Raw genomic sequence first — 20,889 nt, 5'->3', positions numbered from 1 at the left:
TGATTCTGTCTCTCAAAAAAAAAAAAAGAAAGAAAGAAAGAAAAGAAAAGAAAAAGAAAAAGTAAACTCTTAGGGAAAGTAGTTACAGGAGAATGCAGTGGAAGGAGAGGCCTTTCCTAGAACTTGGAGCTGACGGTATATGGGATCCAGGGACCTGGACAGTGTGAGACATAAAATGGAAAAGCGAATCAGTGAGGGAGGAGGAGATGGAGAATATGAAGACTGTATCTAAAAATTTGGATTCTATCCTGAAGACTATGAGAAGCCACTGTATGGTTTTCAGTCATATTCTCAAGTTGTATTTTCTTTCTTTTTTTTTTTGTAGAGACAGAGTTTCACTTTATCGCCCTCGGTAGAGTGCCATGGCGTCACACAGCTCACAGTAACCTCCAACTCCTGGGCTATTCTGCTGCCTCAGCCTCCTGAACAACTGGGAATACAGGTGCCTGCCACAATACCTGGCTATTTTTTTGTTGCAGTTTGGCCAGGGCCAGGTTTGAACCCGCCACCCTCAGTATATGGGGCCGGCGCCCTGCTCACTGAGCCACAGGCGCCACCTTCAAGTTGTATTTTCTAAATAGGCCTCTGGCTACAGACTCTAACAACTATAGGAAAGGGAAAAAGTTGGGAAGACGAAATAGGAGAGATAGCATGTATTGTTCCAAGTAAGGGAAATGCATGATAGAGAGGGAGGAAATTTTAGAACATTTAGGGAAACAGTAAATAGGCTACCCTCATTTAATCAGGCTTGTTTGATGTCAGAAATATATTTGGACTAAGAGGCTTTTGTTATTGTTGTTGTTGTTGAGACAGAGTCTCACTATGTTGCCCTTGGTAGAGTGCCATGGCGTCACAGCTCACAGCAACCTCAAACTCTTGGGCTTAAGTGATTCTGTTGCCTCAGCCTCCCAAGTAGCAGGGACTATAGGTGCCTGGCACAATGCCTCGCTATTTTTTTGTTGCAGTTGTCATTGTTGTTTTTAGCTGGCCAGGCTGGGTTCAAACCCGCCACCCTTGGTGTATGTGGCTGGCTCTGTAACCACTGTGCTGTGGGTGCCGAGCCAACTATGAAGAGTTTTCTTTTGGGGGGGACAAAGCCTTAAGCTGTTGCCCTGGGTAAAGTTCCGTGACATCACAGCTCACAGCAACCTCTAACTCCTGGACTTAAGCGGTTCTCTTACCTCAGCCTCCCAAGTAGCTGGGGCTACAGGCGCCCGCTACAACGCCCAGCTATTTTTTGGTTGTAGTTATCATTGTTGTTTGGCAGGCCCGGGCTGGATTCGAACCCGCCAGCTCTGGTGTAGGTGGCTGGTGCCTTAGCCGCTTGAGCTACAGGCGCTGAGCCTATGAAGAGTTTTTATGTAGCTTCAGTTCTTCAACTCTGGAAGCCTTCCATAACCAACACAGGCAGGTTTAGATACCACTCTTCTTGCTTCCACAGTGTTGCCGGAACTACTGCTGTTGTAAATTTATTGAAAGGTATGGCAATGGCTAGTTATATGACTGTCACTCTCAATCAGCTGAATTCTGTGAGGGCCAATTCTGTTTTTTGTTACCATATACAGACTGTATGAAAAACAGTTTTGGTTGTGGCACATTGTATGTGCTCAATAAATATTTGTTGAATGAATGAACTCTGTCATATAGACAATGAATGACTGGAAAATTCTTTGAGATGAGTTATTATGAAATCAAGTAGCGCTTCATGAAGATTAGAGCAGTAGTATGCACAGGACAGATGGGGAAGAAAGACTAAAAAGCGATGAATTAAGTTGTTTCAGAAAGGGAGGGGAGGGGGTAGAATGGGTGGAGGGAGGGTATTTGGTGGAACCACACCTACAGTGCATATTAGAAGGGTACATGTGAAACTTACTAAATGTAGAATATAAATGTCTTAGCACAATAACTAATAAAATGCCATGAAGGCTATGTTAACCAGTTTGATGTAAATATTTCAAATTGTATATAAAACCAGCACATGGTACTCCATGAGTGCATTAATGTACACAACTGTGATTTAATTAAAAAAAAAATAAAGAAGCTGTTTCAGTAACTTAGGTACTACCCAGGATATAATGTAACAAGAGGGAGATAGTTTCTGCCCTCATGGAGTTTATAATCTGATGGAGAATAAAGGAAGAAAGATGGATTTAAAATGTAGGAAGCAATATGGTCTACTATAAGGCTACATCCTTTATTACTTCAGTGCCTCTAAAACACTGCCTAAAAGGGAAACAATACATTTGGGATATTATGAGATAATGGCTAAAAACAAAGAGCCAAAGAGTTTATTTCAGCCCTTGTTCTTCTACTTATTAACTCTGTAACCTTGGGTAATGACCTCACTTCATCTCATTCAATCTCAGTTTCTTCAGCTGTGAAAATGGCAATGACGAACCTATCACATAATATTATTTTGTAGACTGAATGAGAAAACTCACATAAAATACTTAGCACAGTACCAGGCACATAGTAACCAATAAATAAATGTTAAGCTCTCTTCCTTTTAGCCCCTGAGGTATTGAGTCCTAGCAGGGAAGTGACTGAAGGATATGTCTGATCTCAATGGTCTGTACACTGATGCAGTGTGTGTACCAATTCCTGCACCAATTCTCACCATTGAGGATTAAGAGATCTGGGAAATGTAAGCAGTAGCTGTGTGACCTCAGACATATCACTTAACCTCACTTAGTTTTATTTCTCAGTAACTCAAACTTAGGGATTGAACTGGAGGACCCTTAATATTCTAAATTGAAAAACAATTTCAATAGGTATCAAGATGTTATAAGTTGGTACCTTTGACACATATCAAATACTGAGCTTTATGTACTTTAGTTCTGACCCATATGACATTTTAAATTTTGATTTGGGGCAGCGCCTGTGGCTCAGTGAGTAGGGCCCCATATACCGAGGGTGGTGGGTTCGAACTTGGCCCTGGCCAGCTAAAACAGCAGTGGCAACTGCAACAAAAATAGCCAGGTGTCGTGGCAGGCGCCTGTAGTCCCAGTTACTCGGGAGGCTGAGGCAAGAGAATCGCTTAAGCCCAAGAGCTGGAGGTTGCTGTGAGCTGTAACACCACGGTCCTCTCCTGAGGGCGACAAAGTGAGACTCTGTCTCTAAAAAATAAATTTTGATTTGAGGGTAACATTATGGATCTCAAAGCTATTGGTCCTGTCATATATGCAATTAAGTCTTCTAACTCAGCACTTGTAATACTATAGTACTTATTTATATAGGTGTCCATCCTCTGCGTGGCCTCTGAAAACAGGGACTGTCTTTGTATTCCTAGGACCTAGCTTAGTTCCTGGAATTCATAAATGTTTGTTGAATGAATGATTAAGTAAAAGAGTGAATGGCTAGACAAGTGAAAATGGTTGTAGCTGGCCAGGTGTAGTTGTTCACGCCTGTAATCCTAGCACTGAGGGGGGCCAAGGCGGGTGGATTGCTTGAACTCATGAGTTCAAGACCAGCCTGAGCAAAAATTGAGACCCTGTCTCTATTAAAAACAGAAAAACTGAGGCGAGAGGATCACTTGAGCCTGAGTTGGAGGTTGCTGTGAGCTGTGATGCCACAGCACTCTACCTAGGGCAATAGCTTTAGACTCTGTTTCAAAAACAAAAAAAAGAAAAGAAAATAGTTGTAGCCTAAGAAAAAACAAACGATAGGAAAGCAGGACATAATCTGACCGTTCTACTTTTGACAAAGTCTGCAAAAGAATTCACCTAGCTTGGAAAGAATCTCCTTTCTGAGAGCAAACAAGATACAGTTCTTACACTCATAGTAAAAATGCTCAACAAGCAGGATCTACTATAAAGTATCTGAAAAAGAAACATCTAACAGGTGATATGTGGATAAACTGGGGGGAAAAGCAAGCAGCCTCTGTATTGGATTCAGAATATAATTCTGTTCCCTGAAGCCCCTCTTGCTGACTGGCTTACCAGCCAGACCTTGTCAAGACTTATACTACTATTTCCTGCGTCTCTCTCTATTTGGCTACATGTCTGCTTGGATTTGGGGAAAATAATAGCTTTTCTCTGACTCAGATGCTCTCTTTAGGCTTGACTCCTTACCAGACCAGACTAGTACTTCTCTGAACCTTAGATTTGCTCATCTTTCAGATGGGGCTAGAATAATACATGGCCAACAGGGCTGCTGAGAATGAGACATAAGTGTGAAAACATTTAACATTTATTCGTTCCCAAATATTTGCAGAGAACCTGTCTATAGGTACAGTGATCTATGAGACAAAATCCTTGACCTTCAGGATCTCACTGTCCAGTTAATGAGATAGAAACAAAAACAGCAACGACAGTACAGTGTGCTAAGGAAGAAGCTGTGTCTACAATTTGTATACACAAATTGCTCTGGGGTCACAAGGAGATAGTTTAAAAGAAGCTGACCAAGTGAAGAGCAAAGTGGTCAAGGGCAGTGTTGGGATCTGCTGCCCTGGTGTGCAGGGAGAAGCCTCTTTGTCACAACCCACCAGGAGGCCCAGAGCAGGGCTACAGCTATATGAAGATGAAGGGAAGACAGCACAGCAACCTCAGCGACCCAAATGTCAGATTAAAGACCCAGTAGGAAAGCACGCATCTTACCTCTCCTCTGCGAATCTGGATGTTCCTTATAATTCGCTCTAACAGGCCAATGTGCTGCATGAAACGGAGACTATTTTCCTGTAATTGCTTGTTTTCTTTATCCAGGAAAAGTACTCTAGGGATGGCATAAATCAGTAGCATGACTAGAAATTTCTGTATCATTACTAGAAATCCAAAACTATGTCCCACTTCCCATTAGCTCTGGATCTTAGACCACTATCTAGATTTTAGAAGCAAATTTGGCAGAATAATTCTTGCCATATTCCAAGACAAACTAAAAATTAATAAGCTTCTAGACTGTACATGATTATTAAATACATGTACAAGAGTATTAAAGGAATGATTCTAGCCCTTGAAAAATTGAACGAAGGGTATGATCCCATTTAGGGGTTTTCAAATGCATCTACACAATTCATATCTGGTTCTGATTTCTCACATAGAAGTAAAAATAGCAGCAGCAGCAGAAGCAACCATTTATTAAGTACTTACCATGTACTTAGGCAATGTAACTTATCCACCTAGTGAGCACTTAAAACTTTTCACATCTTAGGTTATTTATTTATTTATTCAGACTTTAAAAACATTTAATTTAGTCTGGGCTTGGTGGTTCATGCCTATAATTCAGGGAGGCTGAGGTGGGATGATCATTTGAAGTCAGGAGTTCGAGACCATCCTAAGCAAAATCAAGATGCTCTGTCTCTAATAAAAACAGAAAAATTAGCTGGACATTGTGGCGGGCACCTGTAGTCCCAGCTACTTGGGAGGCTGAGGCAGGAGAATCACTTGAGCCCAAGGGTTGGAGGCTGCAGTGAGCCATGATGACATTACTGCACTCTACTCAGGGCAACAAAACTCTGTGTCCAAAAAAAAAAAAAAAAGAAAAGAAAACATACTAAAAAATCGAGGAAAAATTATAATTGAAAAAATTTTAATGTTATTTTAATTTTTATTTATTATTGTTTATTTTAATATATTCTATTTGTATTTATTTTTATTTAAAATATTTTCTTTTTAATTTCTATGTATTTAACTTTTTTTTTTGAGACAGAGTCTTACCATGTTGCCCTCAGTAGAGTGCTATGGCATCACAGCTCACAGCAACCTCAAACTTTTGGGCTCAAGCGATTCTCCTGCCTCAGCCACCCAAGCAGCTGAGACTATGGGTGCCCACCACAACACCTGGCTATTTTCTGTTGCAGTTGTTATTGCTGGTTAGCTGGCCCAGGCCAGGTTTGAACCCACCAACTTCCGTGTAAGTTGCTGGTGCCATAACTACTGTGCTATGGGCGCTGAGCCTGTATTTAGCTTTTATAACTATTCATCTGTTTGTCTGTCTATCTATCTGTCTATTTATTTTGAGGCAAGGTCTTACTCTGTTGCTCAGGCTTAGAGTATTGTGGCATCAGCCTTGCTCACTGTAACTTGAAACTCCTGGATTCAAGCAATCCTCCCACTATTGCATTTGGCCTATTAGCCTGAGGAAAGTGAGGCTCAGCGAAGGGAAAGTAACTTGTTTAAAAACATAAAAAAATAAATTTGTAGAGCTGGGATGCCAACCCAGATCCCACTATATAGTTGCTGACCCACTATGTAGGCTCACTTTCCAAGACCACAGTTTATTTGGGTGTCATAACAGTATCATAGTTTTGATCAAAGATTTGTGTTTGAGTTCTAGTTCTGGCCATTATGTGACCCTTGGCAATCTACAATTTGAGCTTTACCTGTAAAATGAGGAAATACCCTTTGAAACTTACTCTAAGGAAAATATCTAAGTCCAATCCAGGTGACCAGACTGTCGCAGAAGGACAAGAAGTAAGATAATTAATGTGAAGGCAAGTGCAATGAGTCAATTGTTTTGAGCCCTAATAGTCAGAAGTTATGAAATAATTCTAGATGAGCAAAGATTTTGTTTTTAAACCGAGGGTAACCGTGCCTGGGCAGTGTTGTCCTAGCCACCTTGGTTCACCCTGTGTGAGGGGAAACACTGTTATTTCATTATAGCTGGGACTACAGTTCTAGGATTACAAGCAATGATTTCTGTGGGCTATATAGGAAAGGGGAGATGCAGACAGTAAAAGATAATCAGAGATTCTCCAAGTCTGTCCAGAGGAAAGTGCACCCAAAGCAGTGGACACATGGGTTGGCAACCTCGTTCTAGACCATGGTGCTGTGGTCTAGGGCCAGGCTACTGAGGTCTACATGCTTCTCTGCTACTGGCCAGGCTGGGTGAGCTCCCTAACCTCCCTAGGCCTTTGGTTCCTATCCATAAAATAAGGCTCATAATAATGCTTCCCTCCTGGGACTGGTCAGGATTAAATGAAGAGAGAGAAAGCACTCTTGGCTTGGTACCTGTACTCAGAGGCTAGGACACCGGCCACAAGCACCAGGGCTGGCAGGTTCAAACCTGGCCTAGACCTGCCAAACAACAATGACAACTACAACAAAAAAGTAGCCTGGCATTGTGGCAGGCATCTATAGTCCCAGCTACTTGGGAAGCTGAGGCAAGAGAATTGCTTAAGCCCAAGATTCTGAGGTTGCGGTGAGCTGTGATGCCATGGCACTCTAACCAGGGCAACATAGTGAGACTCTGTCTCAAAAAAAAAAAGAGAGAAAGCACACTGTCAGAACAGTGCCTTCCACATAGTAGGTGCTCAAACAAATGTTAATTATTATCATTATCATTGGTGACGTTTTCCTTTAATATCAATTGACTCTCTTTACTCTGATTCTTGCTTTAAGATAACTTTGATTGTAATCCTATGAAGAAGAGAATGCTGAGGCTGGCTGATATCTCAATTCTTTTCTGCATGTAATACTTCTTAAAAACCAATACATTGATATCATGTGGGTGTCATGAACTTAAGTCACTTCAGTGAGCTTGATTTTCTCTTGGTCTGCCTTAGGTATCAAATGAGAAAAATGAATGTCAACACACACAAAGTGACAAGCCAGGTCCTCAGTGAGGCAGTGCCCCCAAGAAGGAGCCTATCTAAATAGCTAAACAAGCCTCTGCCTGATATTTTTGTCTTTAATTTCACAATTTCTGCCACTTGCATGTTCTGAAAACAGCAAACAGCAGAACAATAGGTCAGTCTCTGGAACTATTTCTTTGTTGAGGGAGAAGCATCCTCTTTATGGAGATCACTGGCTCCCAGGCAGGATGGCACCTACCTGCTCTGGATTGAAGATATCATCCATTTGTTGCTATGGATTAATTCTTCTTGCTCTGTGAGTTGCTCCAGAAGTTTCCTTTTCTCTAGAAGCAGGATATCATTTTGGGTAGTGATCTGGTTCTGGAGCACCTTCTCCTAGGGATTAGAAAGTCCCTGTTACCACGACAGAAGAAAGAAGTATATATTTAAGAGCATCAGCCTGTTTCTAAACTCTAACAAAAATTTTCCCTTGTTCACTTTTTCTCTCCTATTCTGCTTATACATCTTTGCTAACAGTGTCATTTCATTATACCTAGATAGTTCTTCTATTTATTTTGGTCACTTTATGTCATGTACATGTATTTTGTTTAGACATTTAATCATGTATTTGTATAAACATGTAAAAATATCTGAGCACTAAACTTCCAATAAGGTCCTAATGGTCTTATCTATATCCCAGCTCTATAGATATTAAACCACTGACAAATACAACTAAATTCTCTGAAACCCCCTATTGAAAATTTTCCCATTTAATATATTTCCCTCTGTTTCACAGCTATATTCTCTTTAAGGCAAAGGGAGAAAAATGAGAACATAACTATCTCATTTGTCAATCAGTGTCAGGATCTCAGCTGGCCTGGAAAATCAAATTTATAATCCAGGTGCCAAAACTATTCTTGCAGTGATAATGCAGAAATGATTCCTAGCCTGATACAATGTTATACTTTCTACTGATGATTTTCCCCCAAAGTGGTAGCCATTGAAGTTTCAGCTAAAATGATAAAGAACTGCATTTTGTGAAAAAACACTAACATTCTTTTTTTTTTGAGACAGAGTCTCACTTGGTCACTCTTGGTAGACTGCTGTGGCATCTTAGCTCACAGCAACCTCAAACTCTTGGTCTCAAGTGATCCTCCTGCCTCAGCCTCCTAAGCAGCTGGGACTGTAGGTGCCCACCACAACACTGGCTATTTTTCTTTTAGAGATGGGGTCTCACTCTGGCTCAGGCTGGTCTCGAACCTGTGAGCTCAGGCAATCCACCGGCTGTGGCCTCCCAAGTGCTGGGATTACAGGCATGAGCAATCATGCCTGTCTCATTCTTGAATTAAAAGAATAGATATTAGTAAACATCTCTCTTGGTGAGGGGTTTATAACTCAAAGGTGTAGAATTGCCAGTCTCACTTTCATTAGTGACTTGTCAATGATAATAGGCAAATGCTTTCATCATTTTCTGTGTTCTTCTCCCTGTCAGTGGTGAGAGTGAGTGGGTGTGAGAGAATAATAACCTGTGGTAGATGGGTGAATCACGGGGTTAAGAGAGGCACCTTTACATGATTATTTTATTTTTTATTTATTTGATTTAAGGTAGGAGATAATCCATGATCATAGGTGGTTTTTTTTTTTTTCCTTGAGACAAGAGTCTCGCTTTGTTGCCCTTGGTGGAGTGCTGTGGCATCATAGCTCCCAGCAACCTCCAAGTCTTGGGCTCACGAGATTGTCTTTCCTCAGCCTCTGTGCCTGCCACAATGGCCAGGGTATTGCCCTTGCTCAGGCTGGTCTTGAACTCCTAAGCTCAAGTGATCCACCCACCTTGGCTTACCAGAGTGCTAGGATTACAGGCGTAAGCCACTGTACCCAGCCTACATGTTTCTTTTAAATAAGATACAAATGTAGATCATTCAAAAAAGAGGGTCTCTTCTAGTATTAAAGAAATATAAGGATAGAGATTAGATCATGTTCTGAAACAAACCATTTCAGATTTTAAGGTCATTGTTTAGGACCCTGCAATGTCTAATAACAGTATCGCTACTATTAATCAAAGATGTTGAATTAATAATGTGTTGGTAAGAATTAGGAATAGAAGCAGGCATCCCCCAGACAATATTCTATGCAATTATAACTGAATAAGAAAGGATATTAAATGGGAAGGCTAATGATACCCTGTCCTTTGGAAACACTGTATTTTTTGAACCAAAACAAAAAATCAGAATACTTGCTGTAATAATAGGATAAAATATTTAGGAAAACCTAGTTTGGATGGTCACAACAGCTGGAAGAGTCAACTGGCTCACTACACATACCCCATTTCCCCGAAAATAAGACAGGGTCTTATTTTAAGGTGTGCTCCCAAAGATGTGCTAGGTCTTATTTTCAGGGGATGTCTTATCTTTCCTGTAAGTAGGTCTTATTTTCGGAGGATAACTTATTTTCGGGGAAACAGGGTAGTATAAAGAGAAAGAATAAAGCCAAAAGAAGTGACATTATTTTTTTGAAACTTAGAAACCAAGCCCAGCTTTTTAATGCTCAGAGATCTGGTTCATGGGCCCTAAAATAAAGAACTCCTAAGTTTGTATCCCTGTGAAATTAAAAGTTCTCAAATGAAGACCAGGTATAGTGGCTCTTGTTTGTGATCCTACCACTTTGGGAGGCTCCCAGGCAGGATCATTTGAGACCAGGAGTTCAAGACCAGCATAGGTAACATAATGAGACCCAGACTCTACCAAGGTTAAGAATTTCTAATTCGGCTCGGTGCCTGTAGCACAGTGGGTAAGTCGCCAGCCACGTACACTGAGGCTGACGGGTTTGAAACCAGCCTGGGCCAGCTAAAACAACAATGACAACTGCAACCAAAAAATAACCGGGCATTGTGGTGGGCACCTGTAGTCCCAGCTGCTTGGGAGGCTGAGGCAAGAGAATCACTTAAGCCAAAGAGTTTGAGGTTGCTGTGAGCTGTGAGGCCACAGCACTCTACCGAGGGCGACATAATGAGACTCTGTCTCAAAAAAACAAACAAACAAACAAAAAGAATTTCTAATTCTGTGAACAATTTCTCTTATGAACTATGAATCCATCAATTAACACGCTTCTAGAAGATTATACACCAAAAAGAAGAAAAATAACATCTGTGAAAAATTTATATGTGCCAGGTACCACTTTAGGAATTGTATGTTTTAATCCTTACAAAAGCCTTGTGTGTGTAAGGCAGGGATTATTTTCCTCATTTTACAATACACAGAACCTTGTCTAAGGTCACAGAACTCTTAAGTGGCACAGCTAGGATCTGAATCTAAGTCTGCCTAAGGACAAAGCTCACCATACCCTTCAATGGCAGTGAGTGAAAGGTCTAATTAAGCACCTACTTATTTGGGATCTCCAGCTTATTTCATGGAGACCTACAGTTCTTTGAGTGCATGAGTTTCCTAGAGCTGCTGTAACAAAGCACCACAAACTAGGTGGCTTAACACACAGAAATGCATTTTCTCATGATTTTCAAGGCTAGAATTCCGAAATCAAGATGTTGTCAGGGTTAGTTACTTCTGGAGGCTTAGAGGGAAATTCTGTTCTATGCCTTTCGAGTGGTGGCTAGCAATCCCTGTTGTCCCATGGCTTGTGGCTGCATTATTCCAATCTCTGCCTGTATTGTCACATGGTACTTTTTTTTTTCTTTTGAGATTGAGTCTCACTATGTCACCCTCAGTAGAGTGCCGTGGCCTCACAGCTCCCAGCAACCTTAAACTCCTGGGCTTAAGCAATTCTCTTGCCTCAGCCTCTCAAGTAGCTGGGACCACAGGTGCCTGCCACAATGCCTAGCTATTTTTTTGTTGTAGTTGTCGTTGTTTGGTAGGCCTGGGCTGGGTTCAAACCTGCCAGCCTCAGGGTATGTGGCCCATGCCGTAACCACTGTGCAACAGGCACTGAGCCATCACATGGTACTCTTTCCCTTTTTGTGTCTTCTTCTATTCCTGTAAGGACACTAGTCATGCTTAGATGTCCTTAGTGCAGTCATAACTCTGCACTCTGCTCTTGGCAATAGAGCAAGACCCTGCGTTTTTGTTTGTTTGTTTGAGTCAGAGTCTCACTTTGTCACCCTGAGTAGAATGCTGTGGTGTCATCACAGCTCACAGCAACCTCAAACTCATGGGTTTGAGCAATCTTCTTGCCTCAGCCTTCTAAATATCTGGGACTACAGGCATGTACCACCATGCCTGGCCAGTTTTTTCTGTTTTTAGTATGGATGGGGTCTCACTTTTGCTCAGGCTGGTAGACCCTGCCTCTTAAAAAAAAAAATCCATGAAGGCAAGACATTATTAATAAATCAGCAGTACGATTGCAAGAGGGACTTTACTTAACAATTGCAATCAGTGTAACCTGGCTTATTGTACCCTCAATGAATCCCCAACAATAAAAAAATAAATAAATAAATCAGCAGTACAGAATATTTTCATTGTTGGCCAGGCGTGGATTGCCTGAGTTCAGGAGTTGGAGACCAGCCTGAGCAAGAGCAAGACTCCATCTGTAAAAAATAGCCAGGAGTTGTGGCAGGCACCTGTAGTCTCAGATATTTGGGAGGATGAGGCAAGAGGATCACTTGAGCCCAGAGGTTGAGGTTGCTGTGACAAAGTGAGACTCTGTCTCAAAAAAAAAAAAAGGGAATATTTTCAGTGTCCAGTTGGGTTTAGCAACACTATGGTCTTACATACTTTTTGACAGGACATAAAGAATTACTCACACTGAAAGACAGTACAATGGAAATAAATGAAAACAAGGGCTTTAAAAGAGACCCAAATAATTTAAAAAGCAAGTGGGCTTTCTCCAATTGGCCAACCACCAGCATGGTTGGTGAGCGCTTCACCTTTTATCTTTATTCTCACCTTTTCCATTTGTTGTTGCAGTGTTCCAATTTCACTTTCAAGTTGTTCGATTTTCTCATCTCGTAGTTCTACTTCATGAGTTAAATGATCCTTGACTTTTCTAAGCTTGGTTTTGTGCTGGTGATGTTTGTCATTGTAGTTTCTATAAAAGCAAACCTGATTATAGGCACACCTGAACACTGTTAAAGTTTATTTTTCTTCCTTAATATACACCTTTCTTTCTTAACTCAGGGGACCTGGCACTAAAATGTAGATACTTTTCTTGCCTTGCACCTTGCCTTGCATCTTGGCCCTGTGCTGAGGAATAGACCAAGGATAAGTCCCTACATAAAATAGGTTTTAATCACTCCCATGGACTCCAGTATTTGGCCTTGGCTTACCTTGGTCTTGAACTGATCGTTGTGGTGCAGGTTTAACATCTAAGTTTAATTTAGGGATCTCCTTGGCTTCTGATCCCTGACATCTAAATTCTTAATCTTTCTTCCCTGATTCAGTCATTAATTTAAAATTCCCTAGATCTTGGCTATACCCATGGACAGTGATATATTCACTTCAACCTTTTCTAATTTCCAAGTGACTGGGCCCATTCTCAGTCCTTGCATTGAGTTCAGACTACTAAATGCCAATTCTATATAGGTCCCTGCTCAAGAATCTCATTCTGACATAAATCTATATTACCACCAATAAGCATGTGAAAAGATGCTTAATTTATCAACCATTAAAAAGTGCAAATCAAAAGCACAAGAAACTACTTCACGCCCACTAGTGAGACACAGCAGAGATCCCTCTTAGGGGCCTTCTGTGCCTCCCAAGCATGGAATTAAAGAAAAATCTTAAGTCCCTTTAAGGGAAATTCCAGGTACCTTCTAGCTTTGAAAAGTCAATGAGCACAACCTACTAAGGAAGACTATCGTAACAAGTCTCCCAAGCTGAGCTAGAGTCACAAGGTATTTTAGTTCCCTATAAAAACTAACATCTTAACATATGTTCCTGAGTTGTACTTCAGAAACCCCCACCAAATGAAATATGTTATCAGGTGGACCTCTGATAAGAGGGAACTAAGGACTAAACTCTGTCACCAGGCGTTGTGGTGGGCCCCTGTAGTCCCAGCTACTTGGGAGGCTGAGGCAAGAAAATTGCTTAAGCCCAAGAGTTTGAGGTTGCTGTGAGCTGTGATGCCACAGCACTCTAATGGGGGCAACATAGTGAGACTCTGTCTCCAAAAAAAAACAGCAAAAAAACAAAAAACCCCCACTAAACTCTGGCCACCATTCTTTGTTCTAAATTTCTTCCTGATGAACCTGGACAGACTCACATCCACAGGCATCAAAGTATCTCAGAATCCTCCTGTGACCCACAAGCCCCCACTTCAAGATATCCTGCCTTTTTGGGGCCAAACCAATGTGTAAACTTCATGTACAGATTTATGATTTTGCCTGAAATTTCTGCTTTCCTGAAATGTACCCCTATCTTTAAAAACCTTTGCTTGTAAGCCATTCAGGAGTCTCAAGTGTTAGCTGCCATGCTCCTGGCTTGGCACCATGCAATAATTGCTCCTTTACTCCTGCTGCAAATATCTGTGTCAGTATTTGGCTTTACTGTACCAGGTAAGTAGATCTCAGTTTGGTTTGGTAACACTAGGCACTGGTCTGCCCAGTATAAGAACTTTCCTTGCAGCTTGGCGCCCAATGTAGCACAGTGGTTAGGGTTCCAGCCACATATACCAGGGCTAGTGGGTTTGAACCTGGCCTGGGCCTGCCAAACAACAATGACAACTACAACAAAAAAACAGCTGGGCATTGTGGCAGGCACCTGTAGTTCCAGTTACTTGGGACATTGAGGGAGAATCACTTAAGCCCAAGAGTTTGAGGTTGCTGAGAGCTGTGATGCCACAGCACTCTACTGAGTTCTAGCCAACAGAATGTGAGTGGAAATAGTGTGCCTTAGAGGAAAATGGAGTGCCTTTGCCTTCCTCTTTCTTTCTTCTTATTGGCTAGAATGTGGGTATAGTAGTGAACTAGTATGAAATGTCCAATTTCCTGATTAAGTTTTACAGTTCATATCTCTGACATTTCACTTTGACACTTCTTGTTTTACTTTTATTGTGAAGGTACATCCTCATTCTTACAAATGCATGTTTTGGCTTCTTTCTTTCTCTCTCTCTTTCCCTCCTTCCTTCCTTTCTTTCCTCCTTCTCTTCCCTCTCCTTTTCCTCCGCTCCCTTCCCCTCCCCTCCCCTTCCCTTCCCTTTTCCCTTTCTTTTCTCTCTCTCTCTCTCTCTTTCTTTCTTCAAAGTTTCACTTTGTTGCCCTTAGTACAGTGCCGTTACATCATAGCTCACAGCAACCTCAAACTCTTGGACTCAAGCGATTCTCTTCCCTCAGCCTCCCGAGTGATGGGACTACAGGTGCCTGCCACAACACCCAGGTATTTTTAGAGACGAGGTCTCACTCTGGCTTGGCTGATCTCAAACCTATGAGCTTAGGCGATCCACCAGCCTTGGCCTCCCAGAGTGCTAGGATTATAGGTGTGAGCCACCGCTCCCAGCCCTATGATTATCTTTAAAATTTTCTGGGTGCAGTGGTTTATGCCTATGATCCTGGCACTCTGGGAGGCTGAGGCAGCCAGATTGCTTGACTTTAGGAGTTCAAGATTAGCCTAAGCAACAGTGAGACCCCATCTTAAAAAAAAAAAGAAATTTAGAGCAAGTTTTGTGAAACTATAGCTAAGTCAAAAATTCGTGTTATTTTTTAATATAAAAGTTCCATCGTGGCTTGGCACCCATAGCATAGTGGTTATGGTGCCAGCCACATGCACTGAGGATGGCGGGTTCGAACTCGGCCTGGGCCAACTAAAGAACTGAAACAAAAAAATAGCCAGGCATTGTGGAGGGTGCCTCTAGTCCCAGCTCCTTGGGAGATTGAAGCAAGAGAATCACATAAAAAAAAAGAAAAAAAAAGAGAGAATCACGTAAGCCCAAGAGTTTGAAGTTGCTATGAGCTGTGACACCAGGGCACCCTACCAAGGGCGACATAGTGAGACTGTCTCACAAAAAAAAAAAAAAAAAAAATAGAAAGAAAGAAGAAAAATGGGTTCTTTTTCACAATCGCAAGCATTTGGCACAATGGTTGGGTAAATGTGAAGTACCAAAACACAGTCCAAAATCGAATATTCATCAAGAGAAGCTAATGGTGTCTGTTAGGTGGTCCAGGCCTGGTATTATCCACTGCCAGTTTCACGAAGCCTGGTCAATCTATTATAGCAAATGTCAACTGCAACCAATTTGCTGGCAAGATTGTCAAGTTTCAAGACAGCTGCCTGCATCCTAAAATGTTGGGGTTTCATGCAGCTGTGTTCTCAGTTCTTGGAGCCTACTTGTTTGAAAAAGGACCAGATACCCCAAAGTAAGGCAAATGTAAAACAAATTTATTTAGGAAGAGATAGGTTTACTAAATAAGATACCTTCACCATAAACAGCAAACAGGCTTCTATTGTCATGACAAAAACGCAAAGGGCAAAGAGACCAGAGTTATGTCTGGGGATTTTCTTTTATACTGTCTGGGTTGGGTCTACCTCATGAGTCAAGGTCACCTTGGAACCAGAGTCTTACTACCCACGGAGACCTCCCATGAACCTCTCTGAGAGCCCATGGGAGGGTGTAGATTTAAGTAATAACACAATAATTAGCATTAAGGCTATTCTAGGTCACCTTCAAGACTCTAGACACACTCTTCTACATCCTTCTGCAGTTTTGGCACAGTAAGTTCTGATTGGTAGGTTGGCGGGGTTTTACCTCCTCTCTAGGTATGGGCAATCACTTGGGACAGAATTAAGGTAGGCAGTACAGAGATGGAGGTCCAGGGACCCTGGCTTTGTCCTCCTTCCTTAGGAGAACCAGATTTCTTTTTTTTTTTTTTTGTAGAGACAGAGTCTCACTTTAAGAGTGCCGTGGCGTCACACAGCTCACAGCAACCTCCAGTTCTCAGGCTTATGTGATTCTCTTGCCTCAGCCTCCGGAGCAGCTGGGACTACAGGCGGCCGCCACAACGCCCGGCTATTTTTTTTTTTGTTGCAGTTCGGCCGGGACTGGGTTTGAACCCACCACCCTCGGTATATGGGGCCGGCGCCCTACCAACTGAGCCACAGGCGCTGCCCAGGAGAACCAGATTTCTAATTAACTACCTAACATGATGAGGAAGCTTGCAATTAATCAGCCGAAATTGGTCAATAGAGATAAGACAATCCTCTTGCAAGACAATGTTGTTGCACAAACAACACTGTTCAAACTACAGAAATGGACATGGAAACACTCTATCATCTACGTATTTACCAGACCTTGCACCAATTGATTACCACTTCTTCCAGGCTTTGGACCACTTCTTGCAAGCCTAAGCTTTTAATACACTGAGATACCATGAATACTCACTATGCAATACGTGTATGGAGGCACATACTTTTGCAGATTGTATGCACAATTACACAATTACAATTGTGTGTGCTGCTGTGATTTAGATTCTTTCTAAGGAGATATTTCCATCTCATATAATGTACTCATTTTCCTTTTTTCTTAGGAATGCTCAGTAATAGATATCACTGGGTTTCAGCATCTTCCATCCGTATAGCTTCAGAGATGGAAGATCCAGCAGGAAGATCCAACAGTGTTGTCCTCCACGTTTCTCAGCTTTTCACAGTTGCTCTGGTATTTGACATCATTTAAAATAGGCTGGCTGTGGTGGTTCATACTTACAACCCTACTACTCTGGGAGGTCTTGACAGTGGACTGCTTGTGCTCAGGAGTTCAAGACCAGCCCGAGCAAGAGCAAGACTCCGCCTCCACTAAAAATAGAAAAACTAGCCAGGTAGTACAAGCAGTTACTCGGGAGCCCAAGAGTTTGAGGTTGCTGTTAGCTGTGTGATGCCACAGCCCTCTACCCAGTGTGACGCCTGCCTCAAAAAAAAAAAAAAAAGTGAAGTAATTGTCTTCCTTCCCTTCTAAAATAGGAAGGAAGGAAGGAAGGGAGGGGAGGAGGGAGGGAAGGAGGAAGGCAGGCAGGCAGGCTGGCTAGCTGGGCATTGTGGTCAGCACTTGTAGTTCCAGCTACTCAGGAGGTTGAGACAAGAGGATCTCTTGAGCCCAAGAGTTTGAGGTTGCTGTGAGCTATGACACCACAGTACTCTACCCACAGTGGCAGAGTGAGACTCTCTCTCAAAAAGCGAAACACACAACATGTACTTCCGAAATTTCTTTTACTTATACGTATTAAAACCCAGGTCTCTAGCTTCCCATGCCAGACAGCTGCTCTCTTATTCTGCCATTTGGCTTATTAAAAAATAAATCCGTTTTTTTCCAAAGGGAATTTGTTTTTGTTTACCTCACATGGACATCAAGCTGCTTCAAAAATTGCCCATATTCTTCACGCAAAGCATCCTTTTCTTGCTGTACCCTAGTCAACTTCTCTAACAATTCCTGGTTGCTCTTGATATGCTGAAAAACATTTAAAAATAATGAGAATACACTGTGTTGGCAAAGTTATGATGTTGAGGAAATGTAACTTAACAAAGCCTTTCTGCTGAAAAAGCCTTGTGACTGTATTCACCCCAACTTCTGAGATTAGAGTAGCTTCGTGAGATTCCTCTACTTCCAGATTTCCTAGAAGGCAGTAACTATTTTTCTTTACTTTTGCTCCCCTAGCTATCCTAATAATTTTGCAAACTTTGATTTCCCTATATTAAAAATCTTCCAGCTTGAAGTACATAAAGTGAAAGCTGTTCTCCTGACTTAACCCTGACAAAGTATTTGGTTTTAAAAGTGGCTGCTATGAACAGAAACTCAAAGTTGAGAATTTGGGATTGGTTATCTGACCTGGTGAGATTGGAAGGTGGTATGATCTGGTCAGTAGTACTAGCAATCCATGGCAAAAGAGTTGATTGAATTATCACTGATAGTTCCCAGTAATGAAGTGCTTTGGAAGTGACCATACAACTGGCACAAAGAATGTTACAGTGAAAGGGAGAACTATAAGGATTGTGAGGTGTGCTGGCCACGTCTACTACATAAATGAACTTAGGAGAATACGTCCAACTTGGGGATTTAATTACTGTGCTGTCACAGTCAAGATCCCAAGATCAAGGCTGAGCAAGCCATATGACACCATCTCCTGGGAGGACCAGGGAGCTACCTAACAGAAGATTTAGTGCAACAGACCCCTTTTTATCATGGCTAGAAACTCAATTTCCCCTCAGTAGACTACATACTCACCTTAAATGAAGCTGGATAGGTGACAACACTGCATAGGTTTAAGGTGCTGTCTTTTTTCTTTTTTTAGTGACCCCTGTCTCTACTAAAACTACGAAAATTAGCCAGGCATTGTGGTAGGCACCTGTAGTGCCAGCTACTCAAGAGGCTGAGGCCAGAGAATCACTTGAACACAGCAGTTTGAGGTTGCTGTGTGCTATGACACCACAGCACTCTATCCAGGGTGACAGAGTGAACAAATATACAAACAATAATAAAAACATAACCATTTTGTTCTTCTTCTAACACTGCAGTCCCTCAGCCCTGGGGCTACGGACCAGAACTGCAAACTGGGTTGCACAGCAGGAGGTGGTGGGTGAGCAAGCAAAGCTTCACGAGTATTTACAGCCACTCCCCATTGTTGGCATCACTACCTATGCTCAGTCACCTGTCCCATCCCCCCGCTCCGCCTATGGAAAAAAATGGGGTGCCTTGAAATTGTTCCCTGGTGCCAAAAAGGCTTGGTGGACTGTACACATAAACTTCTTCTCTAAGGGGCATGGATTTTTTCTGTGCTTTAAGATGTCAACTGATACCCTATATCTTCTGAGAGTCAGTGAGGGCTTGGGCCATGTGTGAGACAAGTAGAATTTTTTTTTTTTTTTTGAGACAGAGTCTTACTCTGTCATCCTGGCTAGAGTACCCTGGCATCATCATAGCTCACAGCAACCTCAAACTCATGGGCTCAACCCTCTTGCCTCAGCTTCCTGAGTAGCTGGGACTACAAGCGCCTGCCACAATGCCTTGCTCATTTTTCTATTTTTAGTAGAGATGGGGGTCTCATTCTTGCTCAGACTGGTCTTGAACGCCTGAACTCAGGCAATCCACCCGCCTCAGCCTCCCCTAGAGTGCTAGGAGTATAGGTGTAAGCCACCGTATCTGAGAACAAGTAGAATTTTAATTGTTCCATTCTTAGTGCTATGGTGTGAACCTGGGCTTTTTGTACTGGTAAGTTGGGCTGATTTCATGACTAGAGTTTTGTGATTCAGGCTGTGGGGTTCTTTTTTTATTTTATTTTATTTATTTATTTATTGTTGGGGATTCATTGAGGGTACAATAAGCCAGGTTACACCGATTGCAATTGTTAGGTAAAGTCCCTCTTGCAATCATGTCTTGCCCCCATAAAGTGTGACACACACCAAGGCCCCACCCACCTCCCTCCTTCCCTCTTTCTGTTTCCCCAGGCTGTGGGTTTCTTATATGCACACATGGATGTCTTTGTCTATTGTCTGTGGTACCAAACTGGCTTATAAGTGAGTTCTCATACATTAGGTAAGTAAGCCCAAATGTTTTTGAAGTTCACATGACTTTAACAATCTTTGGTAAATATAGTTTAAAGTTGTTAGTGAAACAAAATTAAAATGTCTTCAAAATGTAACCCACCACAATGCCCGGCTATTTTTAGAGACAGATCTCAGGCTGATCTCAAACTCCTGAGCTCAAGCAATCCACCCGCTTTAGCCTCTCACAGTGCTGAAATGACTATGATTTTATAGTAACCAATGATCCTTTTTTTTTTTTCTTTTTTTGTAACAAGTGGTTTAAACCTTTGAGATTTAGTCAGGCATGGTGGCACAGGCTTATAGTCCCAGCTACTGTGGGAGGCTGAGGCAAGAGCATCATTTGAGCCCATGACTTTGAGGTTGCTGTGAGCTATAATGCCACAGCACTCTACCCAGGATGACACAGAGTGAGACTTTGTGTCAAAAAGTATAAGTAAATAAAAAATAAACCTGGGATATTTAACAAAATTTCTAATATCAAATTTCTAAGTTCAGTTTTTTTGACCTCAAACCAGCTTTTTAAAATATTAGAGCTAATAAAAATCCAAGACAGACATGTTAGGCTTATTTGGCATGTTAAAGCCATACAAGAAGCATTGTCAAATATGAAATAGCATTTAACTTTCTTAGGGTTATAGATATATAAACATGTTACTAACAGGTGTTCTAAAATTGTATGAAATTCCTAAAATTCTGATGTGTCCTGGTGTATGTTATCAGTAATAACTATGGTTTTAATGTTAAATTGCTATATGCCAAAACCCCCAAATTTCTTAGTCAATTATTTCTTTTCTTTTCTTTTTTTTAATTTGAGACAGAGTCTTACTATGTCACCCTTAGTAGAGTGCCATGGTATCACAGCTCACAGCAACCTCAAACTCTTGGGCTCAATCGATTCTGTTGCCTCAGCCT

The 20,889-nt window shown here is 41.7% G+C and overlaps 1 protein-coding gene across 6 annotated transcripts in view; it reads right to left on the bottom strand.

Moving 5' to 3' along the window:
- The window catches only part of CCDC30 (coiled-coil domain containing 30), a 208,167-nt gene that overhangs the window by 7,542 nt on the left and 179,736 nt on the right, over window positions 1-20,889 (bottom strand). For all 6 annotated transcript variants that reach the window (XM_053576325.1, XM_053576320.1, XM_053576321.1 and 3 more), the window contains 4 exons: window positions 17,772-17,884; window positions 12,400-12,541; window positions 7,767-7,903; window positions 4,596-4,710 (listed from right to left, as the gene is read on the bottom strand). In XM_053576325.1, the coding sequence (XP_053432300.1) occupies window positions 4,596-4,710; window positions 7,767-7,903; window positions 12,400-12,541; window positions 17,772-17,884 (507 nt within the window). The remainder of the gene's footprint in view (window positions 1-4,595; window positions 4,711-7,766; window positions 7,904-12,399; window positions 12,542-17,771; window positions 17,885-20,889) is intronic.

This window comes from Nycticebus coucang, chromosome 22 (assembly GCF_027406575.1).
Source record: "Nycticebus coucang isolate mNycCou1 chromosome 22, mNycCou1.pri, whole genome shotgun sequence".
Lineage (NCBI taxonomy): Eukaryota > Metazoa > Chordata > Mammalia > Primates > Lorisidae > Nycticebus > Nycticebus coucang.
The sequence above is the reverse complement of the archived record's forward strand: the minus strand, read 5'-3'. Positions and strand labels throughout refer to the sequence as shown.